This window comes from Oryza sativa, chromosome 12 (genome assembly GCF_034140825.1).
Source record: "Oryza sativa Japonica Group chromosome 12, ASM3414082v1".
Classification (NCBI taxonomy): Eukaryota; Viridiplantae; Streptophyta; class Magnoliopsida; order Poales; family Poaceae; genus Oryza; species Oryza sativa.
In genome coordinates this window covers 25,393,620-25,413,476 of record NC_089046.1, presented here as the reverse complement: position 1 = coordinate 25,413,476, position 19,857 = coordinate 25,393,620, and the positions used below count along the sequence as shown (strand labels likewise).

The 19,857-nt window shown below is 44.3% G+C and overlaps 2 protein-coding genes and 1 pseudogene across 3 annotated transcripts; all 3 read left to right on the top strand.

Moving 5' to 3' along the window:
* Nucleotides 1-763: 763 nt before the first annotated feature.
* LOC4352673 (uncharacterized) lies at nucleotides 764-3,733 on the top strand. 2 transcript variants are annotated; one of them, XR_010738140.1, is made up of 5 exons: nucleotides 797-2,256; nucleotides 2,966-3,028; nucleotides 3,135-3,203; nucleotides 3,296-3,639; nucleotides 3,680-3,733. XR_010738140.1 is itself a non-coding variant. In NM_001423605.1 (4 exons), the coding sequence occupies exons 1-4, from the start codon at nucleotides 1,334-1,336 to the stop codon at nucleotides 3,396-3,398; spliced, it is 1,158 nt and encodes a 385-aa protein (NP_001410534.1). In that variant the 5' UTR covers nucleotides 764-1,333; the 3' UTR covers nucleotides 3,399-3,654. The 2 variants fall into 2 exon arrangements, 1 of the variants encoding a protein (NP_001410534.1); NM_001423605.1 differs by lacking the exon at nucleotides 3,680-3,733 and having other exon boundaries at nucleotides 764-2,256; nucleotides 3,296-3,654.
* A 7,379-nt stretch (nucleotides 3,734-11,112) lies between these two features.
* Nucleotides 11,113-14,740, top strand: LOC112937467 (uncharacterized). Its single transcript, XM_066306109.1, has 3 exons — nucleotides 11,113-11,123; nucleotides 13,176-13,521; nucleotides 13,741-14,740. The coding sequence occupies exons 1-3, from the start codon at nucleotides 11,113-11,115 to the stop codon at nucleotides 13,807-13,809; spliced, it is 426 nt and encodes a 141-aa protein (XP_066162206.1). The 3' UTR covers nucleotides 13,810-14,740.
* Nucleotides 13,866-14,495, top strand: LOC136351222 (26S proteasome non-ATPase regulatory subunit 1 homolog A-like; annotated as a pseudogene).
* Nucleotides 14,741-19,857: the final 5,117 nt, after the last annotated feature.

Genomic DNA, 19,857 nt, shown 5'->3' with positions numbered 1-19,857 from the left:
AATAAAAAAGGTGGGGCCGTGTGGTCCCACTTGTCATCCTCCCTCCTTATTCTCTCTATCCTCCTCTCTCTCCCCTACAATCACCTTTTGTTTAATAATCACATGTCTTTGTACTATTTTCTTAATTCTTATCTTAGGTTGTGTTTAGTTCTACGGCAAAATTAGAAGTTTGACTAAAATTGAAAGTTTGAAGAAAAAAGTTGTAAATTTATGTGTATAAGTAAAGTTTCGATGTGATGGAAAAGTTGGAAGTTAGAAAAGAAAGTTGAGAACTAAACCATGCCTTACTTAAAAAAAAAAAGGTAGAGTCTCTTATATTCACGGACGGGAATAGTTTATGTTGAATTTCTTACTTTTATTATTTTTAGTAAGTATATAAAATAAGGGAACTGCTAACTTGTAGTTGTTGGTGGAGTATAATATACACCAACTTACGGGATGTGTAGTGCTATTAGTACTAGTATAGAGGAAGAGTTAGGTACAGATTAGGCAGGAGCAAATCCGATCCGATTGGAAAGAGGGAAGCAAATTACAGAGATTAGGCACCACAAAATTGGTGGATTGAAGGCACCGTATATATACCGAAGGTATTTAACCATTTGCCATATTTAAACGTGCCAATTAATTTTTTGCCAGTGGATCCATATGTTATAGACACATGTGAACCCACATGTCATTGAGATAGAGGTGGCAAAAAAAAATTATTTGCCAAATCTAAAAGTGGCAAATAGTTAAAAGCCACCGAAACTGAGACAGCTACTTTACTCATATCCCTCCTTCTCCCTTCTTCCTCCTCATCCTGTCGCCGCCGTCCCCTGGAGGGCGGCAAACCCTAGATCTCGCCGTGGCGAGGCGACATGGAAGCGCCGTCGGCAAAACCTAGATCTCGCCGTGCCACGCATGGATATATGGTCCTGGACCGCATAGTCCGTTGCTGGAGCGGAGTTGGAGGGGACGACGACCCCACGGCGTCGGAGATCGCCTACACCTGCAGCGGCCACCCCATCCGCGTCTCCCTCCGCGTCGCCGACCCCCCCGCCGTCTCCCGCCTCTACGTCCACCGCCCCGGCTGGTCGCGCGTCTACGACCTGGGCGACGCCGAGGTCATCGCCGCCCACCGCGGCTCCATCCTCCTCTCGGCGCGCGTCCCTTTCGCCGACCTCGACACCATCGCGCCGGGCCAATTCCCCCTGGACTACTTCGTCTACACGGCCAGGCCCGGCGAGGGGTTGCGGCCGTCGCTCACGCGGCTGCCCCCTTGCTTCATCGGCGGATTCTCCTCCCCGAGGTCGACCGCCACTTCAAGCCGCACCGGTGCCAGCAGCAGCGGGTCATGGTAGAGCAGAACGTCGGCTTCTTCTGCCACTCCGATGACGCCGGCGATTTCACGGTGGCGGACATCAACATCCATAAGGGTAAGGCCGTCGAGCTCTGCGTCCTCAACCACTATGCTGATTGCCCCCAACAACCCCAATGGAAGGTCCAGATCCTGGAGATGCAGCAGCAACCCAACCAAAACCACCACCTCAGAGGTTGGTGGACCGACGCCGTTCTTCCCCTGCACGACAGCTACCTCGCCTGCGTCGACTGCTACCATGGCATCATCCTCATCGACGTCAAGACCCAGCGTTACTTCAACTACATACCGCTGCCGGCAGAGGCGATGCGTGGCCGCCGCGTTGACAAGTACAACCCTGATCCAGCTCGTTCTGTCTCCATCAACATCGCTGGCGATATCACGCTTGTCTGCATAGATGACAATGCCGCAGCAGGAGGCCGCAACAACAGCTCTGCTGGCTCTGCTTTCATCAAGTCATGGTGTCTGGTCGACATCCACGAAAGTAGATGGATTCGTTATTTCACCATGGAAGCCGGCAAGTTCTGGGATATTTGCTCTGCCGCAAACCAGCCCCTCCTTCCACATGCGCCGCCTACTTTCCCCCTGGTGAGCATGGCTAATCCATTTGCCATCTCCTTCCTCCTCTACGACAAGGCCAACAACTTCCTCCTCGAGGACAAGGGCAATGGCCTTTACTGGATGATTGAGGTGGACATGAGAAACCAAGCCCTGCTGTCACCAGCCACCCTCTACATCAGTGAAGAAGAAGAAGCGGAATTCCTGCTGCCACCAGCCACCTTCTTCATCAATGGAAAAGAAGAAGATGATGAGAGATACCTGCCCATGAAATATTTTTATGGCCATAACTTCGTCCCCAGCTGGTTCCCCTCTTATTTGAAAGGTGGCGACACCACAAGGTTTGCTATGTTTTCTTTTATTTGTGATACAAAAACATTTACCATTTGTGTGATGTGTTCAAATATGAAAATAATACCAGTTGGAATATCCATTCAATTGCTTTAGCCACTGTTTAGGAATTAACAAGCAGATAACTGGATAGTTAAATGGCTAAGCAGTTAGCATATTGGAATAGAGCATATCTTTATTAGCTAAATGACTTTGACGATTGGTTTGCTATGTTGTAACATGAGCATATTTGATCGAATGCCCTGCCAATCCTGCGAATAGTGATTCAAGCAATAACTTGTAATTATTCTTCTGTACTCCTCTTCTATACTTGGACATTGCCTCTTAATTAAATTTCATTACATTCATTTTTCTTTTCGCACAGTTAAACTAGTAGAGCCTTTCATTTGGTGAAAGTTTTACTGATTTGCCAGCACATAACCTTAAGTAATTTGGTTAGCTAAGTTCTTGGTCTCATCAATTACCAACTGTAAACATCATAGCTTGATTTGAAGGAACATCGGGATTGCAGGATCAAAAACTACAGCATCAACAGTTACTGTTTCTCTGCTGGAAAGCAAATATAATATTAGGCATTAAGACAGCCGACAGAACAGTTCCCTGTTTCTTAACTAGTGTGTCGCATTTGCTTATTTTCTCACCATCTGTATCTAGTTTGCATTGATCGCCTTGTGACTTCTTTTCCATTTTTTGGTGCAGTCGGATGCGGAGTTTAATGATGCAGCAGGCAAAACAAGAAAGTGCAATCGAAAAGATTGGACGGTAAGCACAATGAACAAGCTGTGTCCATTTTTTTTTATCTAGCCTGGAATTAGTTGCATTGCTTGTGACTTTGCTCCTCAATTTTCGGTTGTATTTGGCAATGCAGTGAAATGATGCAGAAGGAAAAACAAGAGAGAGCAATGCAAAAGAATGGATTGGAGATGGGATCGAATAGGTTGCTTTTTGCATTTCCTTCTTCCCATTCTCTTGAGAGTTGCTTGCCTTGATCCTCCAGTTGACTTTGCTTCTTTTTTTATTTTTATGCAGTTGGGAACTAAGCAAAATGAAGGGAAAACAACAGATGGCAACGGAAAGTAGAGGAATGGAGGCTCACTTGAGCAGGCCGCTTGCTGGATTGAAGATTGCTTAATGTCATCATGCTTAAAGGGATTGGAGGGACAATCGAAGGATTCTTCTGCTGTATTTATGTCCACCATGTTAAGTATGTGCATCCATCCTTGGGCATCTACTACTTAACTATATCTAACTAATTATGGGTATGTGCTATGCTGAGACAATCCTTAGGCATCTACTACTTAACTATATCTAAGTATCTAAGTAGTTATGGGTATGTGCTATGCTGAGACAATTTACTACTCCTTTTTCTATATGTCTTGTTTATAAGCTTAATTTCGAGTACTTGCAATCTAGATGTGCTCCGATAATATCCACAGTTTGTCTTATTTATAAGCTTAATTTCTAGTACTTGCAATCTAGATGTGCTCCGATAATATCCACAGTTTGTCTTATTTATAAGCTTAATTTCTAGTACTTGCAATCTAGATGTGCTCCGAGAATATCCACAGTTTGTCTTGTTTATAAGCATCTTACGCGCGTTTAGTTCCCAAAACAAATTTTCACGCGGTCGCATTGAATGTTTAGACATATGTATGGAGTATTTAATGTAGGAAAAAAAAACCAATTACACAAATTACGTGTAAATTGCGAGATGAATCTTTTAAGCCTAATTGTCTATGATTTGACAATATGGTGCTACAGTAAACATTTGCTAATGACGGATTAATTAGGTTTAATAAATTTGTCTTGTAGTTTCCTGGTGAAATATGTAATTTATTTTGTTATTAGACTACGTTTAATACTTCAAATGTGTGTTCGAATATCCGATGTGACAACCCAATTCAAAATTTTTTGCCAACTAAACAAGGCCTTAATTTCTATTACTCGCAAGCTGTGGTTGCACTTTCAATGTCCAATGAAAGAATCTTTGTATACTCCATCTCAAAATATAGGACGCAGTTTTATAATACAAAGGCTTTATTCATGCATGTAATGAACTAGCAGCAATTTCCTTTCTTTTTTTTTAATTCATTATCCTCGAGATCTCTAATCCTATACAATGCATGCATTGTATTTATTGGGATAATCTAAATAAGGTGATACTTGCTCTGTTTCATATTATAAGATTTTCTAGCATTCACTATATTCTTATATATGTTAATGAATCTAGACATATATATATTTTGAATATGGACAATAGTAGAAAGTCTTATAATATGAAACGGAGGGAGTAGTTTTTTTTTCTTTGTATTAGTGGTAGTTATGTTATATTTTAGGATGGAGGAAGTTATAAGGTAATTAAGCAGAACACATGGCTTTCTCCATGATCCCCCGGATCCAAAGCATTCGTTGTTTCTTCAGTCGTAACGCAACGCAGATACGATGCAATGGTTTTTACTGACACAATTCGCAAGTGCCTCGTGAGCTTGTATCTAAACGTGCATATGTAACCCCATCTGATAAGAGCAAGGTCACTACTGATTCCAAAACATCTATAGCCAATCTAATAATAGCCTATTTATACAATAGTTAACTATAAAAATATACTACACCATTAATACCCGGTCCCACCTCTCATACACACATAACATTTTGGAGTCCGTGTTACAGCCGGCTACAAATCTGTAGCCCGCTTTCTTCTCTCTCTTCTATTTTTTTTCTCGATATATGGTTATAGCCTGCTATTGTACCTGCTCTAAGACGTTTTGAATTGAAAAAGTCCACTTTTACTCCCTTAAATATCGGCCGAATCTAATTCGTACCCCTTAACAAAAAACCGGATAAGATGGCTTCTCGAACTATTGAAACCGGTGCAATTTGACTGAGTGGTTTTGCAAGCGGTTTTGACTGATGTGGCGTCTACGTGGTGGTGTTGACCCGGTCTTCGTCCCACGTGTCGCTTATGTGTAATTAGAGTAAAAACAAAAAAAAAATTTGTAGGACCAACATGTCATCCACACAAAAAAAAGTGGGACCTACCGACATGTGGGTCCCACGTGTCATCCTCCCTCTTCTTTCCTTTCTTCCTCCTCCCTTCCTCTCTCCTTTATCTCTTTCTCTCCCCCGGCCTTTTTTTTCACCTTGCCCGGAGCGGTGGTGGCGAGCGCTGGCGGCGGTCGGGAGCGGTGGTGGGGACGGCGGTAGGGAGCGGCAGCGGCTTGGCTACTCTACCGTCGCCGTCTCGGCTCCGTCGAGTTCTTCCCGTGGGACATCGATGCCATGGAGCAGCTGGAGATATTCCAAGAACTCGTCGTCCAAGAAGCCGACCAAATCGCCAGGGGCACTCGACGGGCTTTCGGCCGACACGCGCCCCCCGGTACTCGCCGAGCTGCTTCTGTCGTTGGTGCTGGGTAAGACGTGCCACAAGGCGTTGGCGGAAGCACCGACCGTGAGCTTGTTGACGGCGAGGCACGTGTCATGGGTGGAGGCGTTCCAGACCCTGAGGCACAGAAGCTCGTCCATCATGCGCGACATGTCGACACGGAGGGCGCTGTCGAGGCGGGTGGCGGCCGCAGACGCCGCGGGGAAAGGCTGGGCCTCCGCTAGGTCGAGGATCTCGTAGCTCTCGCCGTGGAGCCAACGCTCTCGTTGTCGAGCCCAGCAGCCGCAAGCGACGCCCTCACTGTCGGGCCCTCGACGCCGTACCCTTGCCGCCGGACGCCGCCGTCGCCAGCGCTGAGGCGGATGGGGCCGAGAAGAAGAAAGGAGGAGAGGGAGAGGGGGAGAGAGAGGTTATTAGAGGGAGGGGATGACATGTGCGCCAGCTTAACTTTTTTAATATATTTGATGACTAGGCTGCCACATGTACGCCACGTCAGCGAAAACCACCCTTAAAACAGCTGAGGGAGTCGTTTTAGACGGTTTTAATAGTTCAAGGAGTAATCATATCTAGTTTTGTGGTTTAGGGATACGAATCAGATTCGACGTATCTTAACTATTGAAAGGTGAAACTCACAATAAAACGAGGATGAGCCACATCACTCGATAAATATTAGCCGTGGATTCACTACAAGATAAAAGAGGATAAGTGATTTTTGACCGTTGGATTAGATGGATTGTGAAAATAATAATTTTAAGGGGTTCCGAAGATGAAACTCTAGAAGGAAAGAAAGAAAGGAAGGGGGAAAGCTAAAGAATAAACATACGAAGGTATAATGTTATAAATGTAATTTACGATTTGCATCTCTTGTAAAAAAAACTATTTTACTAATAAACCCTTATCGTAACTAAATTCATGGGTCAGCTATTTCGAGTATATAAAAAAAATGTATGTTCATTTGATTAATTTTGTTTCTAACAATTAATTTTAATATATTTGAAAAAAATTACTATAAGGACATGAGCAGTTAGGGTCGTCCGAATATAAGTTTAATGGTTTTCACACGAATATAAATGAAATCAAATTCATTCCTTACAAACCTATAAAATTTTTGTGTATAGGCTATAAAAAGCATGTGCCAATAAAAAGTAAGGGTCATGCAACCACGAAGACCTATAATACAATAACTTATAAAATTTGTAAAAAAAATTAAGCTTTTTAGTGTATTATTATAATATTAGTCAGCCCGACCTATATTTTTTTACGAGTAACAAGAAACTCATAAAAAAGACCACTCCCACATAACACGTAATAGAAAACCTAATTCAGTCGGCTGGTGATTTTGTGGCCAAAATTATGCCGAAAAGTGACAAGATCAAAACCACTATATTCCATTTACTGTGGGTATGGGTATGGTGGAGTGCAAGAAATAAAGCAAACGTCGGGGAGGAGATGCTGTCCCAGGGCGAGATTGAGCATTGTGTTCAGAATACTGCAGCGTATCTGAAAAATCAATCCTGTCTTACAGAATACAGTTCAGTCTGGCCGGTCTGTGAGAAAGGGCAACACATGGAAGGCACCTCCACTAGGTATTCTGAAAATAAACTTTGATGGAGCTTATCGGGAGATGTCCAGGGATGGAGCCTCGTGTTTTGTGATTAGAGGTGAAAATGGACAGGGAGTGTTAGCTGGATCAGGGCGTTTGCCGATGGTTTCAGACGCACTAATGGCAGAGGCAGAGGCTTGTTTAGCTGCACACGAAGCTGCAATAGATCATGGCATTTCCCAGGTGATTATTGAATCGGATTGTCTCAATCTTGTTTCTGCTCTCAAATCTGATGAATTCGACAGAAGTGCTAGAGGTATCGTCTTCAGGGAATTACGTCTTCTTTTGTCTATGTATTTCATAGTAACGGATATCAGGCATGTCCGTCGATCTTGTAATGCCTGTGCAGATGCACTTGCTCAAGTTTGCATATGGACCCGGAACAATCAAATAAAGTGAGCGTATTTCTATATATATATATATATATATAAAAGAAAACCTAGAGTCGCGCGGATGGGTGACATTATTGGCTAATATTGAAGGGAGTCTAATTGGACTTTTTCCTTTTGAATTTTAAAGTCAAAATGAGCATAGGGCCGGCCGGCCCAAAGAATAGAGGAGCACAGAGGCTTTAAAGCAGCGCGTGCGCGCGTGCATCTTCGAGCGAGCGTGGCTGACGTCGTCGGGAACTAAACCGACGTGACATTGGGAAAGAAATTCGGACCGCGGACAAAAAATTGAGGAAAAACAGTTTGAATTTTGGGCCAATTGCATATTTGCCATTGGTTTGAATTGCTATTGTGAATCTGCCATTAAAAAGAATGCAATTGCATGTTTGCCATCAAATACAGTTAGAACCAGACGGTCTGTCGTCGGATTGAATGACTGAACAAACACCGTTAGAAGATTTGGTTTTATGAAAATTAGAAAAAAATAATGCCCGTCACAGCTGCCATGCAATTGCAAGATTAACAACCATCCTCATGCTGTTGATGATGTAATCCATACTGCTGAGCGGATGTCACCATGGTCGGCTGCTGCTACTGCTGCTGCTCAACCGCAACAGACTGCACAACCGACCACCTCAGCACCCGCCTCCGCCGCCGTTATTCTTCCGAAAATTTGACAATTTGGCCTTTTTTGAAAACTATTTGCAAATTTGGTCCCTGGCAAAAACTATCACCAGATCTGGACCCCGACCTCAGCGCCAAGGTCGATGGCGCTGAGGTTGAACACCTCAGCGCCAACCGCATCGGCGCTGAGTACTTGACGGCCGTTTCCTTCGGTTTATGGCCGTCTGCTGACGTTTGGGGGGGGGGGGTGAATCTCCGCGGCAAACAATTAGGCGTTGAGGACGGCCAACTCAGCGCCATAAGATTTGGCGCTGAGATTGCCTCCCGAGGGATGAGAGCACGCATCTCAGCGCCAAAGACCTTGGCGCTGAGGTTGTGCACCTTAGCGCCAATTGCTCTGGCGCTGACATGTACAATCTCAGCGCCATTCTATTTGGCGCTGAGGTCAAGCAGTGGCTGGCATAGCACAGCCAGCCACACAGAAATTGACAGCATCACACACATCACAAAATTGATAGCCACATAATATTTAACACATCACAGCAACTGAACATCCATCAACCATCACAGTATTTAGAGTTCATCACATCCATCAATCATCACAAAATATAGAGTTCAACACATCCATCAACCATCATCTAGAGTCCAACACATCCATCAACCATCACATCCATCTAGAGTTTGATATAAAGTCTAACGCTGCCTAGAGTGTTAAGTACAAAGTAATCCACTGGTGCCGACCCCTCCGGCCACTAGTGGAAGGTGTATACCGGTCCACCGGTGCCCTCTTTCTCTGGGGGCGACACTGGGAAGGCTGCGATGGCTGCGGGGCACCTGCAAGCTGAGATGACCCGATTTCTTCGGGTTGTTCCTCTTCCTCTTCGTCACTCTGTCCATCTCCTTCTTCCCCTTCCTCATGTTCTTCCTCCCCTTCATCATGTTCTTCCTCCCCTTCCTCTTCAGCTCTTTGTTGACTTGTTTCTCCGGCCTGTGTCCGCGTTAGTCTTGGTTGTGGGTCGACTGCGTCTGTGGACCTACAACCAAGTCTTGCCGCTAACATCCGACTTCGTTGTTTTAGTCTCTGCAAGAACAAAACAAATTAGTTAGAGGCAAGTGAAATGATTCATGGATTGAACTAATTGGTTAATTACCTGAAGTGCGCTCCGAAGTATCCCAACTTCATTCTCTGACCCAGCAGGTGTGCTAAGGGCAACACCCGCGTCGTTCACGGACCTCATCAACTCACGTGCCTGCAAGTGGACGATCGTCATCTGAGTCTACGGCATACTCAACCTCATATCCCTCCTCCTCATGTGTGTCATCATACTCCTCTGAATGTTCGTGCAGCAAATCAACACTCAATCTATTCATCAACAAAGTCTCCTCACACTCCCTCCGAGTATATATTTTGTCTCGAAAACAGAACCGCACCAAGGATGCTAATTGAGCATCCGTTGTACGCTCTTCTCCACCTCCCCCCATTGATCCATCTGCCACTTCATTATCATCATCAACATGATTTCCAACTATCGGAACTGCTTGACTCCTTGCCTCATTCACCTCTATTGCTTCCTCCTTCTGCAATTCCACATTTACCTCCACCCCTTCTGATTCAAGCCTGCTTGACTTATTAGCCTCAACTGCTTCCTCCTTCTGCAACTCCACATTTATCTCCACCCTTTCAGATTCCTGACTCCTTCCCTCATTCGCATCAACTGCTTCCTTCTTTTGCATGTTAACATCAACCCCCATACCTTGAGATTCTATGACTTCCTCAACTGTCAAAGACTTAACCGACTGACTTTTCATATCTCCTTCATCATCAAATGCTTCATAGTTTGGTTCATCATAAAACAGTGTGCGATTGAGGTCAAAAGAATCATCTCTGCAGTCAGTACGATCAAGCTTCAAAGCAACCACCTCAAGCGACTTGAATTGGGAGCCCAACACTATATCCACATATGTGTTCCACTCCAACTCCCCATTCAAATTTAGCATGTACTTGTGTGAAATGGGTCCTGCTCCAACATCATATCTACCTTGTATAGCTATAGACTGATTGCTCCACCCCAGCACATCCTTTGTACGACAAACTAACTCCTCAAAACTAGGTTTTCCACCAAATATAAGTTGCTTAACACTCATCCCCTCGAAATTGCTACCACTGTTACTTTGCTCTACCACCGAACCACCATAGTGCAATCGTACTAATCTATCCATCTACAACATTAACCGACATATTAGCATATTGCATTTTTTAAAAACTTGAATTTGCAATAAAAAAAATATAACCTACAACTATGTCCCCCAACGAAATTGTCCATAAATATCTAAACATACACAAACTTCCATTTGTAACGATCCATCCTAAATTTGAACTCTCGCATTGTGATGAAAATTAAAAAAAATGAAGTGTTCTTCACTAATTTAGGGGAAAAATTAGGGTTCTTCCCTAAGTGCCAAAAATCTCCACTAAAAATTAGGGTTCTATGAGCATCTAACCATTGCATCACCAACAACAACCACAACCACAGAGTAGAGAACCAACTAATTAGGGAAAATAACCCCAAATCACTATTCTAGGGTTCATCCATCAATGAGCAAATCCAAGCAAAAAAATGCGAAATGACGAGAGGATTCGGAGGAGAATACCTTGCCACTATGTCCTCCAACAATTTCCCCTCCAAAATGCGACGATTTAGTGGGGATTTTTTTGATTTTTTTGGAGGGGAGGAGAGAGATAGTTCGGCACCGCCACGCCTCAGCTGACAGCCACTGAGGAAGAAAGAAGGCCCGGGCTGTTGGGCGCGGCTCGACCAAGGGTTGTAGGACCTCAGCGCCAGACCCGATGGCGCTGAGGTCCCGAAGTTCAGCGCCAAGTCGGTCGGCGCTGACATTGCGCTGTTCGCCTTAGGGCCGTCAAGTACTCAGCGCCGATGCGGTTGGCGCTGAGGTGTTCAACCTCAGCGCCATCGACCTTGGCGCTGAGGTCAGGGTCCAGATGTGGTGATAGTTTTTGCCAGGGACCAAATTTGCAAATAGTTTTCAAAAAGGGCCAAATTGTCAAATTTTCGGGTTATTCTTGGCTGTAGCTATTAGAATATGTGTCAAATATACTTAGTACTATTTGGTTACAGTTAGACTTGGAGTTGTAATAGGTGTTAGGACTAGAGTAAGAGTCGGACTCTATCCTAGAATCACTCATAAATAAAGAAGGGGGCACCACAATGTAACCATAGTGACTACAATGTAGCGTAGACACGCAGAGAGATGATGGCGGTGTGGCCATGAACTCGTAGCGGCTAGGAGCTATATTGGTTGGGGATGAGCGCCCATAATCAGAGCCCTGGGGATATAGACTTCAGCTGAATCTCGTTAACAAATATCGTGTGTTCATGTGTCTTCATTTGGCATGTCTTGAATGATCAATGATTGAATCGATATAGAAGGTTAGTCGTCGTTCCGCTATATCGACTAACTTTTATAATAGTAGTTAGTAGTGTAGCTGCCTCCAGAATCGATCGCCTCAGCGCCCGCCTCCGTCCAAACTGCAGCCGCCTGCTGCTGCCACCTAAGCCGCTGACCCGAATTTGGGATCTAGGTTTTCTAAAGGAAGAGAGGAGGAGGGGGAGGGGGAAGGGAACAAATGAGTGCTATCAGGGTCTGAAGAGAGGCAGGAAGAGAATCGATCCTACGCCAAGGACAAACCAGTCTTATGCCCTTGATTTTTCACTTTGGTTTTATGAATTGCTTTTTAGACTCTTAATTGCACACATCAAACAACAATGCTAAACAAAAGCTATTCTAGGGGTAAATTTGCAGTTTCAGTTTTTTTAATGGTTATTCGAGTTAGGGGTAAAAGTAGTGGTATATTTGTAATTCGCCCTTGAATTTATTATAATACTGGAAAAAAATGCCCGTGCATTGAAAACGGGTGAAGACTATCTTAATTTTATTATTGTTATACGGTTTAGCTAAAGTGAAATTTACTGGATATTGTTTTACACATTAGCATGTGAGTTTTTTTTAAAGAGATTTCTTATACAACCCCTGTATTTTTAAAAGCAAACGAATTAAAAAACGACTCAACTACGAATATTAATTCGAAAAGCGAATAAACGTAAAAACTGTCTCAAACGCGGATGATGTACCAAAGCAATGGGAAAAAACACTTTCAATTTTTATAATAGTAGAGAAGAGAAGAGATAAATACTTCCTCCGTTTAGGTTATAAGACGTTTGACTTTGGTTAAAGTCAAGCTGCTTCAAGTTTGACTAAATTTGTAGAAAAAAATAACAACATTTTCAACCCAAGACAAATTTATCATGAAAATATATTCAATTATTGATTTTATGAAACTAATTTGGTATTATAAATATTACTATATTCGTCTATAAATTTAGTCAAATTTAAAGCAATTTGATTTTGACAAAAATCAAAATGTCTTACAATATAAAAGTAGTAGACATTGGGTTCGAGTGCAGGTCTAAGATATCATTTGTCATGCGTGTTCCATTTCTTTTGTTTGCAAAAGAATAAGTACAATTTTGGTCCCTTAACTTTACACTGAATCCGATTTTCATCCTTAAACCCAAAAACCAAATACAATTGGACCATAAAACTATCAAAACCGATGTAAACGAGGTCTCTCAGTGGTTTTAGCAGACGTGACGCCTACGTGATTAGTTTGACTAGATCTTTGTCTCACTGTTATATTGACGTGTCAATTTAATCCTGAAAAAATAATAAAAACTACATACCCACATGTTAGTTACACATAAAATAATTAAAATAGTGAGACCCAGGTGAACTCCACGTGTCATCGTCACTCCTCCTTTCTTTCATCTCCCCTCTCACTTTTCTTCCCTCTCCCCTCTCTTCGTCGTCTCTTCCCGGACGGCGGACGGGCAGGTGGGCGGCGAGGAGAACGGCGGAGCAAGCGAGCGAGACGGCGAGGGTCGTTGTCGTCCGCGGCCTCCGTGGTGGTGGCCGTGGCTGCTCAGCGGCTGGCCCAGCAGAAGCAGGAGGAGTCGGAGAGCCCGACCGCGGGCTCGACGACGAGGACGACGACTCCGGCGCCATCGCCGCCGCGCGCGCCAAGAAGGCGTCGTACGCTTGGATAGTTGGATTTTGCTGCCAGGGGAACTGCAAAGCCATACACCAGCTGCTGCATTTTGCTGTATCAGACGTCAGTGATGATGTTCGGAGGACTGCAGTTATGGCTCTTGGATTTGTTCTGTACAATGAACCTGAGCAGGTATGTGCACTATCAAATGGTGTGCTTTTTATGCCTTTATTTAATTTGATGGTTCCACTTTTATGCCTTCATTAAATTTGATTTCTGCTATGAACATGCTTTTGCTTACTACGTGTTTGATCAAGCAGCATCTCTTCATAATATTTCCAGCTAATTGGTAGAATAAGTAAGCACCGATAGCTTTGATCCACAACTCACTTCCCTGTTGTGATTGTGCAGACTCCAAGAATTGTATCCCTGCTCTCTGAATCAAACAACCCACATGGTGCTGCTTTGGAAGTGGATTAATTTCCTTGTTGGAGCCTCTCACATCAGATGTTGTTCGCCAGGGAGCTCTCATTTCTATGACGATGGTCATGATTCAGACTAATGATCCTTTGATTCTCGTGTTGGAACATTCAGGCGTCAATTGGAAAAGATCATTCTGGACAAACATGAGGTCATGAGGGCACCATGAGCAAAATGGTATTCTAGATGCTGGTGGCAGGAATGTCACAATCAAACTTGTCTCAAGGAACAAGCACGACAAGCTCACTGCTGTGGTTGGCCTTGTTGTTTTCAGTCAGTTCTGGTACCGGCCTTCTCGATCGGCGGCTTCTCACTTGTCACCAACAGCGCTTCATTGGACTCAACTCCCATCTTAAACCCTCCATCCCCCGAAATATTCCAATAAGGCTACAACTTGAGCTGTCAAACTGCCGACAACCATTTTGTCAACGTACGCCAAGGCGAAATCTAGGGCAAAGAAGGATGCAGAAAACAAAACTAACCAGGAGAAAACAACGGAAGATGCTTCTGGCTCTAGTTCAAGCAAGGCCGGCGAAACTCAGGAGGAGAGCACTCTTATTCAAAAAAGAATCCAAGAGCACAAAAAGCAGCTCTGCTCTGAGTGCAAGTACCTCAGTTGGTTGCATGTCCTGGAGGAGGATGAATCCAGACGGAGCAGGTTTCACCGGGACATATCGATCCGATGAACTTCTCTTGGGTAGGGATGACACGAGCTGGATTCAGGAGCCTTCTTCTCTGCCGCGTTATCAACCTGGGAACAAATGAAGTTGGTTATGTGCTCAACAGCAGAAAGAACAAAAAATCCTGCAAAGAAAGCTAGTGTACTGAGGAATTAAATTTGAAAAATATAATGTTGATTAGTTTTTTTCTCAGAAATATTCGAGCTGTAAATTTTTTGGCAGAAATATACTATCAGTCTCGCACAACTGTTCAACAGAATGACGTGGATATGATGATATGGGCGTTCTCGCACGAGAAAAGCGCGAGACAGTGCGGTGTCGCACAATGACACCACGAGACCACGCGGCCTCGCGCATCAGAAAAGCGAGACCGAACATCACAAGCGCGAGAGAGCGAACGGCTTGCTTAGAAAGCAGCCGCATTATTAGTGACTAATTACCCTATTAGTGATTAATTAAGAATAGTTTGTAATTAATGAGGTTGATTAGCGATTAATTAATCGATAATTGAGCCACTTGAACCGCCTCAGCCATTCGGTCTCGCTCCTTCTCTGTGCGAGACTGTTCGGTCCCACTATTTCCTCGTGCGAGACCGCGCGGTCTCGCGATGTTATTGCGCGACACCGCGCGGTCTCGCGCTTTTCTCGTGCGAGACCGTCCATATGATCATATCCACGTCATTCTCGTGCAACGGTTGTGCGAGACCGATAGTATATTTGTGCCAAAAAATTTACAGCCTGAATATTTATAAGAAAAAAATAAATTATCAGTATATTTGCAAATTTAATTCGCTTGCACTCACTGATGCACCCTCCTCAACTTTGGCTGCGACCACTGCTGCCACAGGCCAACAGGCTTCATCTGCCATTGGCTGTCGACGACGAGCCGCTAGCTGCCGCACGCTGGTGAACCTCCTCTCCACCTCCTGGCACCGCAGCCGCGTCCGCTTCACCAACACCCGCCTCGCCGCTGCCACCTCCCCTTCCCGGCTTCCCCCTCCTCCTCACGGTCACACGCGCCATCCGCCTCACCGTCCATCCTGTTAGAAAATGATAGGCAAACAAACGATAAAAAACAATAGATTAATCATAGAAGATATGAGATTTAACGTGGAAAACCCTCCTAAAACAGGAGAGAAAAAACCACGGACGCTAGCCAGCAAAATATCTTCACTATATCTGGGGTGAGGTTACAACGCCGCACGATGGCTTACAAGAGGTTTATATATGGTGGAACCCTAAAAGGTATTAGGATCCATACCCATACCGCGGGGGCTCTGGCCTAAGCCTACCGGCGACGGGCCTCCGCTCCACTACGGTAGAAGCTGGCCTTTATTAAGTGTAAATGAATTTGGATCACAACTCTAACACATCCGAGCAATCCAACCTCAGCAGCTCAAGCAGGCAGAGAGGGTGGATGAGGCGGTCCGGCCTCAGCGCCACCCGTTGCCTTCTCCTTGCAGTGCAGGGGAGAGAGAGAGATGAGAGGAGTAAGGATGACATGTGGGGCCTACTTTATTTATACTCCCTCCGTTTCGAAATGTTTGACGCCGTTGACTTTTTTAAATATGTTTGACCGTTCGTCTTATTCAAAAAATTTAAGTAATTATTAATTCTTTTCCTATTATTTGATTCATTATTTAATATATTTTTATGTAGGCATATAATTTTACATATTTCACGAAAGTTTTTGAATAAGACGAACGGTCAAACATGTGCTAAAAAGTCAACGGTGTCAAATATTTCAAAACGGAGGGAGTATTTTTTTAGCTGACATGTGGACCCACGGTTTTTATTATTTTTTCGGAATCAAATTGCCATGTAAATGTCACAACAATATCATATGGGATGAAAACATAGTCAAACCAACCCCGTATGTGCCACATCAATCAAAGTCGCCTTCCAAACCATCGAGGGACCTTGTTTGTTTTGATAGTTCGGGGACCGGTCGTATATGGTTTTTGTGTTGAAGCACGAAAATCGGATTGGGTGTAAAGTTAAGTGACCACAAATAAACTTATTCCTTTGCAAAACAAGATGGAATAAGTTCACTTTAGGTCCCTCTATTTGTCGCCATCAAAACCTAGGGTTCAAGAAGAGGGGATTGTTCTAGTTCAAATTGAGCACAGTCTATACAAAAGTCTATCGACATGGGAGCATTTTGTTACTTTTCATGCTATTTCTCTCTCCGTTTTCACAAAAATAATAAAATAATATGTCTGGTGTCTAACACCTAAAATTACTGCGTCAGTAAATATATAATTTGACTGAAATACTTTTTAAGAGTAATATATACTTTAGTCTTCGTACTTAGAAGATAAATTACTTTTTTAAACATGTCGGCCACAGGCTTGTCGCAGAGAGGGGTGGGCAATTCATTGGCCTCAGAGGCGAGGTTGATCAGCACGTCCCTCACCCGCTGCGTCACGACGTCGGCGGAGAGATCTGAAATGCAAAGAGGCAGATAAAACATGTCAAATTACGAGCACGAGATCACTGTTAAAAGGAAGAAGGGGACTGCAACACGAGAACGAGTACCCCGCGACGAGATCCGTATCACGTCAAGAGCCCCCTCATAGTGAAACGCGGGGTGGGCACGGGCCTGCAGCGGTTGGATGCGTTGGGCAATGAAGTCTTGAGCGACTTCATACCCGGTCAACCCCTGTTCTCGCAAGCCACCGATGATGTTCGCGAAGGCCTCAAGCGAAGGGGTTAGAAGAGGTTTGGAGGTCCAGCATTCTTGGCGAATCGGTTGGTTCTCGGGCATGACGAGAACCGAATCAAGTTCTTTGAGCTCGAGATAAAACCACTTCAATCACCATTTGGTCTGGGATGTATGGCATTGAAAGGGGATGTATCTCGCTTTCATGTCGTCACGCAGGCGAAACCCGCAACATCTCGAGACCCTGTCGGCCTCCATCCAGCGTAGTTCGTAGAAAAAACGGAAAAGGTCAAGGAAAGGCACTACCCCAATATAGGCCTCACAAAGATGAGCGAAGATGCTCAGGAAAGCAATAGAATTGGGGTTGAGGTGCAGAAGTGAAAGACCGTAGAAGTTCAAGATCAGCAAAAGAACCTTCGTCCCGGTGGCGGTGCTGGCATGGTTCCCATTTGTCTCGGAGTTCCAGACGAGATTGCTATTCAATCAGGCCTTCAGCCGAGGTAACTCCGGGAAGATACAATAAATTAAGACTAAGTGGTAGGAATCAACAAGCATGTTGCAATAAATAAAAAAACTACTTTTTCTTCCCCATTGTTCTTCTCAGTGGAGTGATCTCTCTCTTAAATTCCCATAAGGATAAGGAAAAGTAGATGGTTCGAAACCCATGCTTAAATCCTACTCAAGGCCCACTACGGGTAGCGAGCAATTAACAAATAGAGACAAGGATGAGGAGAAATGACCCATATACGGCCGGGTTGTTCTTCCTCTAGGTCTCTCCATTCCCAAGGAAGCTTGCTTCTTCGTGGGCTATAAGACATTAACAACTGGCTCTCGAGTATTCCTATCATCAGATTTTTCGTCGGGTATGTTCGCATTCGTACAAATGGAAGGCATCGCGTACGTTAACCTTCCTTTATTGGGCTGGGCCATTCCATCTTTGAGAAGGGGGCTTTGCATCTGACATTCGTTAGGCTTTCCTCTGCGGGAGCCTGCGTCCCGGCCTTTTTGTGCTGCCAGTCCTATCACCAGTGAATGCTGTCATGCGCTACTTCCCGAACCTCCGTGTCTAGGTCCTGCCGAAAAAGACTGCAAATGGATTTTCCACTCATTGCCATTCCTTTCTTTGTTTAGCTTTTCGTTGTCTAGAACATCCTAATTTCGTGTACTTCATTTACTAGCTTTTTGTTCCTGCGGACAAGAGAATCTCATAGAAATTCAGTACACGAAAGCTGTCAGCCCCAGACATGGAAGTCAAATTTCATTGAGAGGAATTAGCAAAGAAAAGAAATCTTCTTTCTGGGCGCCGTAAGTAAATGCGTAACTAGGAATATGGAAAATTGCATTTTTGGAATTTGCAATAATGCGATGCCCATGATAGCTGGATCCTGATGACCTAGCCCGAAGCGTGACAAAGAAATGTCAATGCTATCGGTTTGTTTTTTCTCATGATTTGGTTTCTCTTGGATTTTGTGTTTCTTTTCCACACAGTTTGGTGGATCTCAAAGTTGGATAAGGAATTCGATAATTCAACCCAGCTATAGTCCTTTTGCAGCTCCTGCACTTTAGGTAAAAAAGAAGGACAATTCATGGCTGATCCAAGGATCTCCCCTACTATCTCTAGTCCCGTACTGATATAGTATAGTCTATTGATACAGTATCCACTCAGACTCAAATCAAACCTGATTTAATGGAAAGGGACCTAGGGGGCTATAAAAAGGGCTATAGGGCCACTAATACAAAAGCGATCAACATGCACGTTAGAGAAGTGCCTCTACTTATTTATTTATTTTATTTTCTAAAGGAATGGCTCGTTTCATCAATTCGCTCGAGCCAGGTGCCACTTCAAATTTATTCTTTTGATGCCAGTTGGCGAAGTGGCGTTAAGCATCCCTAGCGGTACGCAAAGAGAGGTCGTGATGATATCATCTACGTCCGTACCGCTCCTCGTGGAGTAGATCCCGCATCCAACCAACCCTTTTTTGACCAGGGAACGGGAGAATTCCCACTACCGCTGGCAGGCCAGCCGGGCCGTGAGCGCGGTGGGAACGGGCTTCCCAAAAACCGAGCCCCGCCCGGGGGGGGGGGCAAAGGGACGGTTGAGCGACTCAAGCGAACCACCCTACCTGACTTTGGATAAAGATAGAAGGGAGAAGGTTGTGAAGGTGGCCTCATTATCCACACATCTGGTTGGAGGACCAACCTGTTTTCACGAGCGTAGGCGGAGCCTTTCTCTTTTGTAGATGGAGTGGAACTACACAACTCTCCTATATCCTCTTTTCCGCGATCAAGAAGTTGACGGTATGTAGGCTCATCTACCCAATGATTGTTAACCGTCTACTCCAGTAGTTGTTCGGTTCTTAGTCGATAAGTCTGTCTTCTGTCTATTCTTCTTCGAACTTTCTGTCAAATCAAGCAATTCCAATTTAAAGTTGCAGCTGATATGTGGCTACTAGGCGCGATCATCTCACATGCCATAAAAAATACTTCTTTTTTTTTATGGCTGGCTCTAGTATCCACTGGCTTTCAAGGAATGGAATATTACCAAGCACCCTCCACTATTTCGGATAGTATTTACGGTTCTACCTTTTTCTTAGCAACTGGCTTTCATGGTTTTCATGTGATTATAGGTATTGATTGCTATTACTTTTGCAGGAGCTATGACATCATTCCTTGCGGCAACCACTGGAATATTACAGGGCTGATCTTC

Coding starts and splice junctions, on each gene's coding strand:
- LOC4352673 (NM_001423605.1), top strand. CDS start 1,334: ATGGTAGAGCAGAACGTCGGCTTCTTCTGCCACTCCGATGACGCCGGC. Junction 2,257..2,965: donor AAAGGTGGCGACACCACAAG/GTTTGCTATGTT, acceptor TTTTTGGTGCAG/TCGGATGCGGAGTTTAATGA. Junction 3,204..3,295: donor TTGGAGATGGGATCGAATAG/GTTGCTTTTTGC, acceptor ATTTTTATGCAG/TTGGGAACTAAGCAAAATGA.
- LOC112937467 (XM_066306109.1), top strand. Junction 13,522..13,740: donor TGTACAATGAACCTGAGCAG/GTATGTGCACTA, acceptor GTGATTGTGCAG/ACTCCAAGAATTGTATCCCT.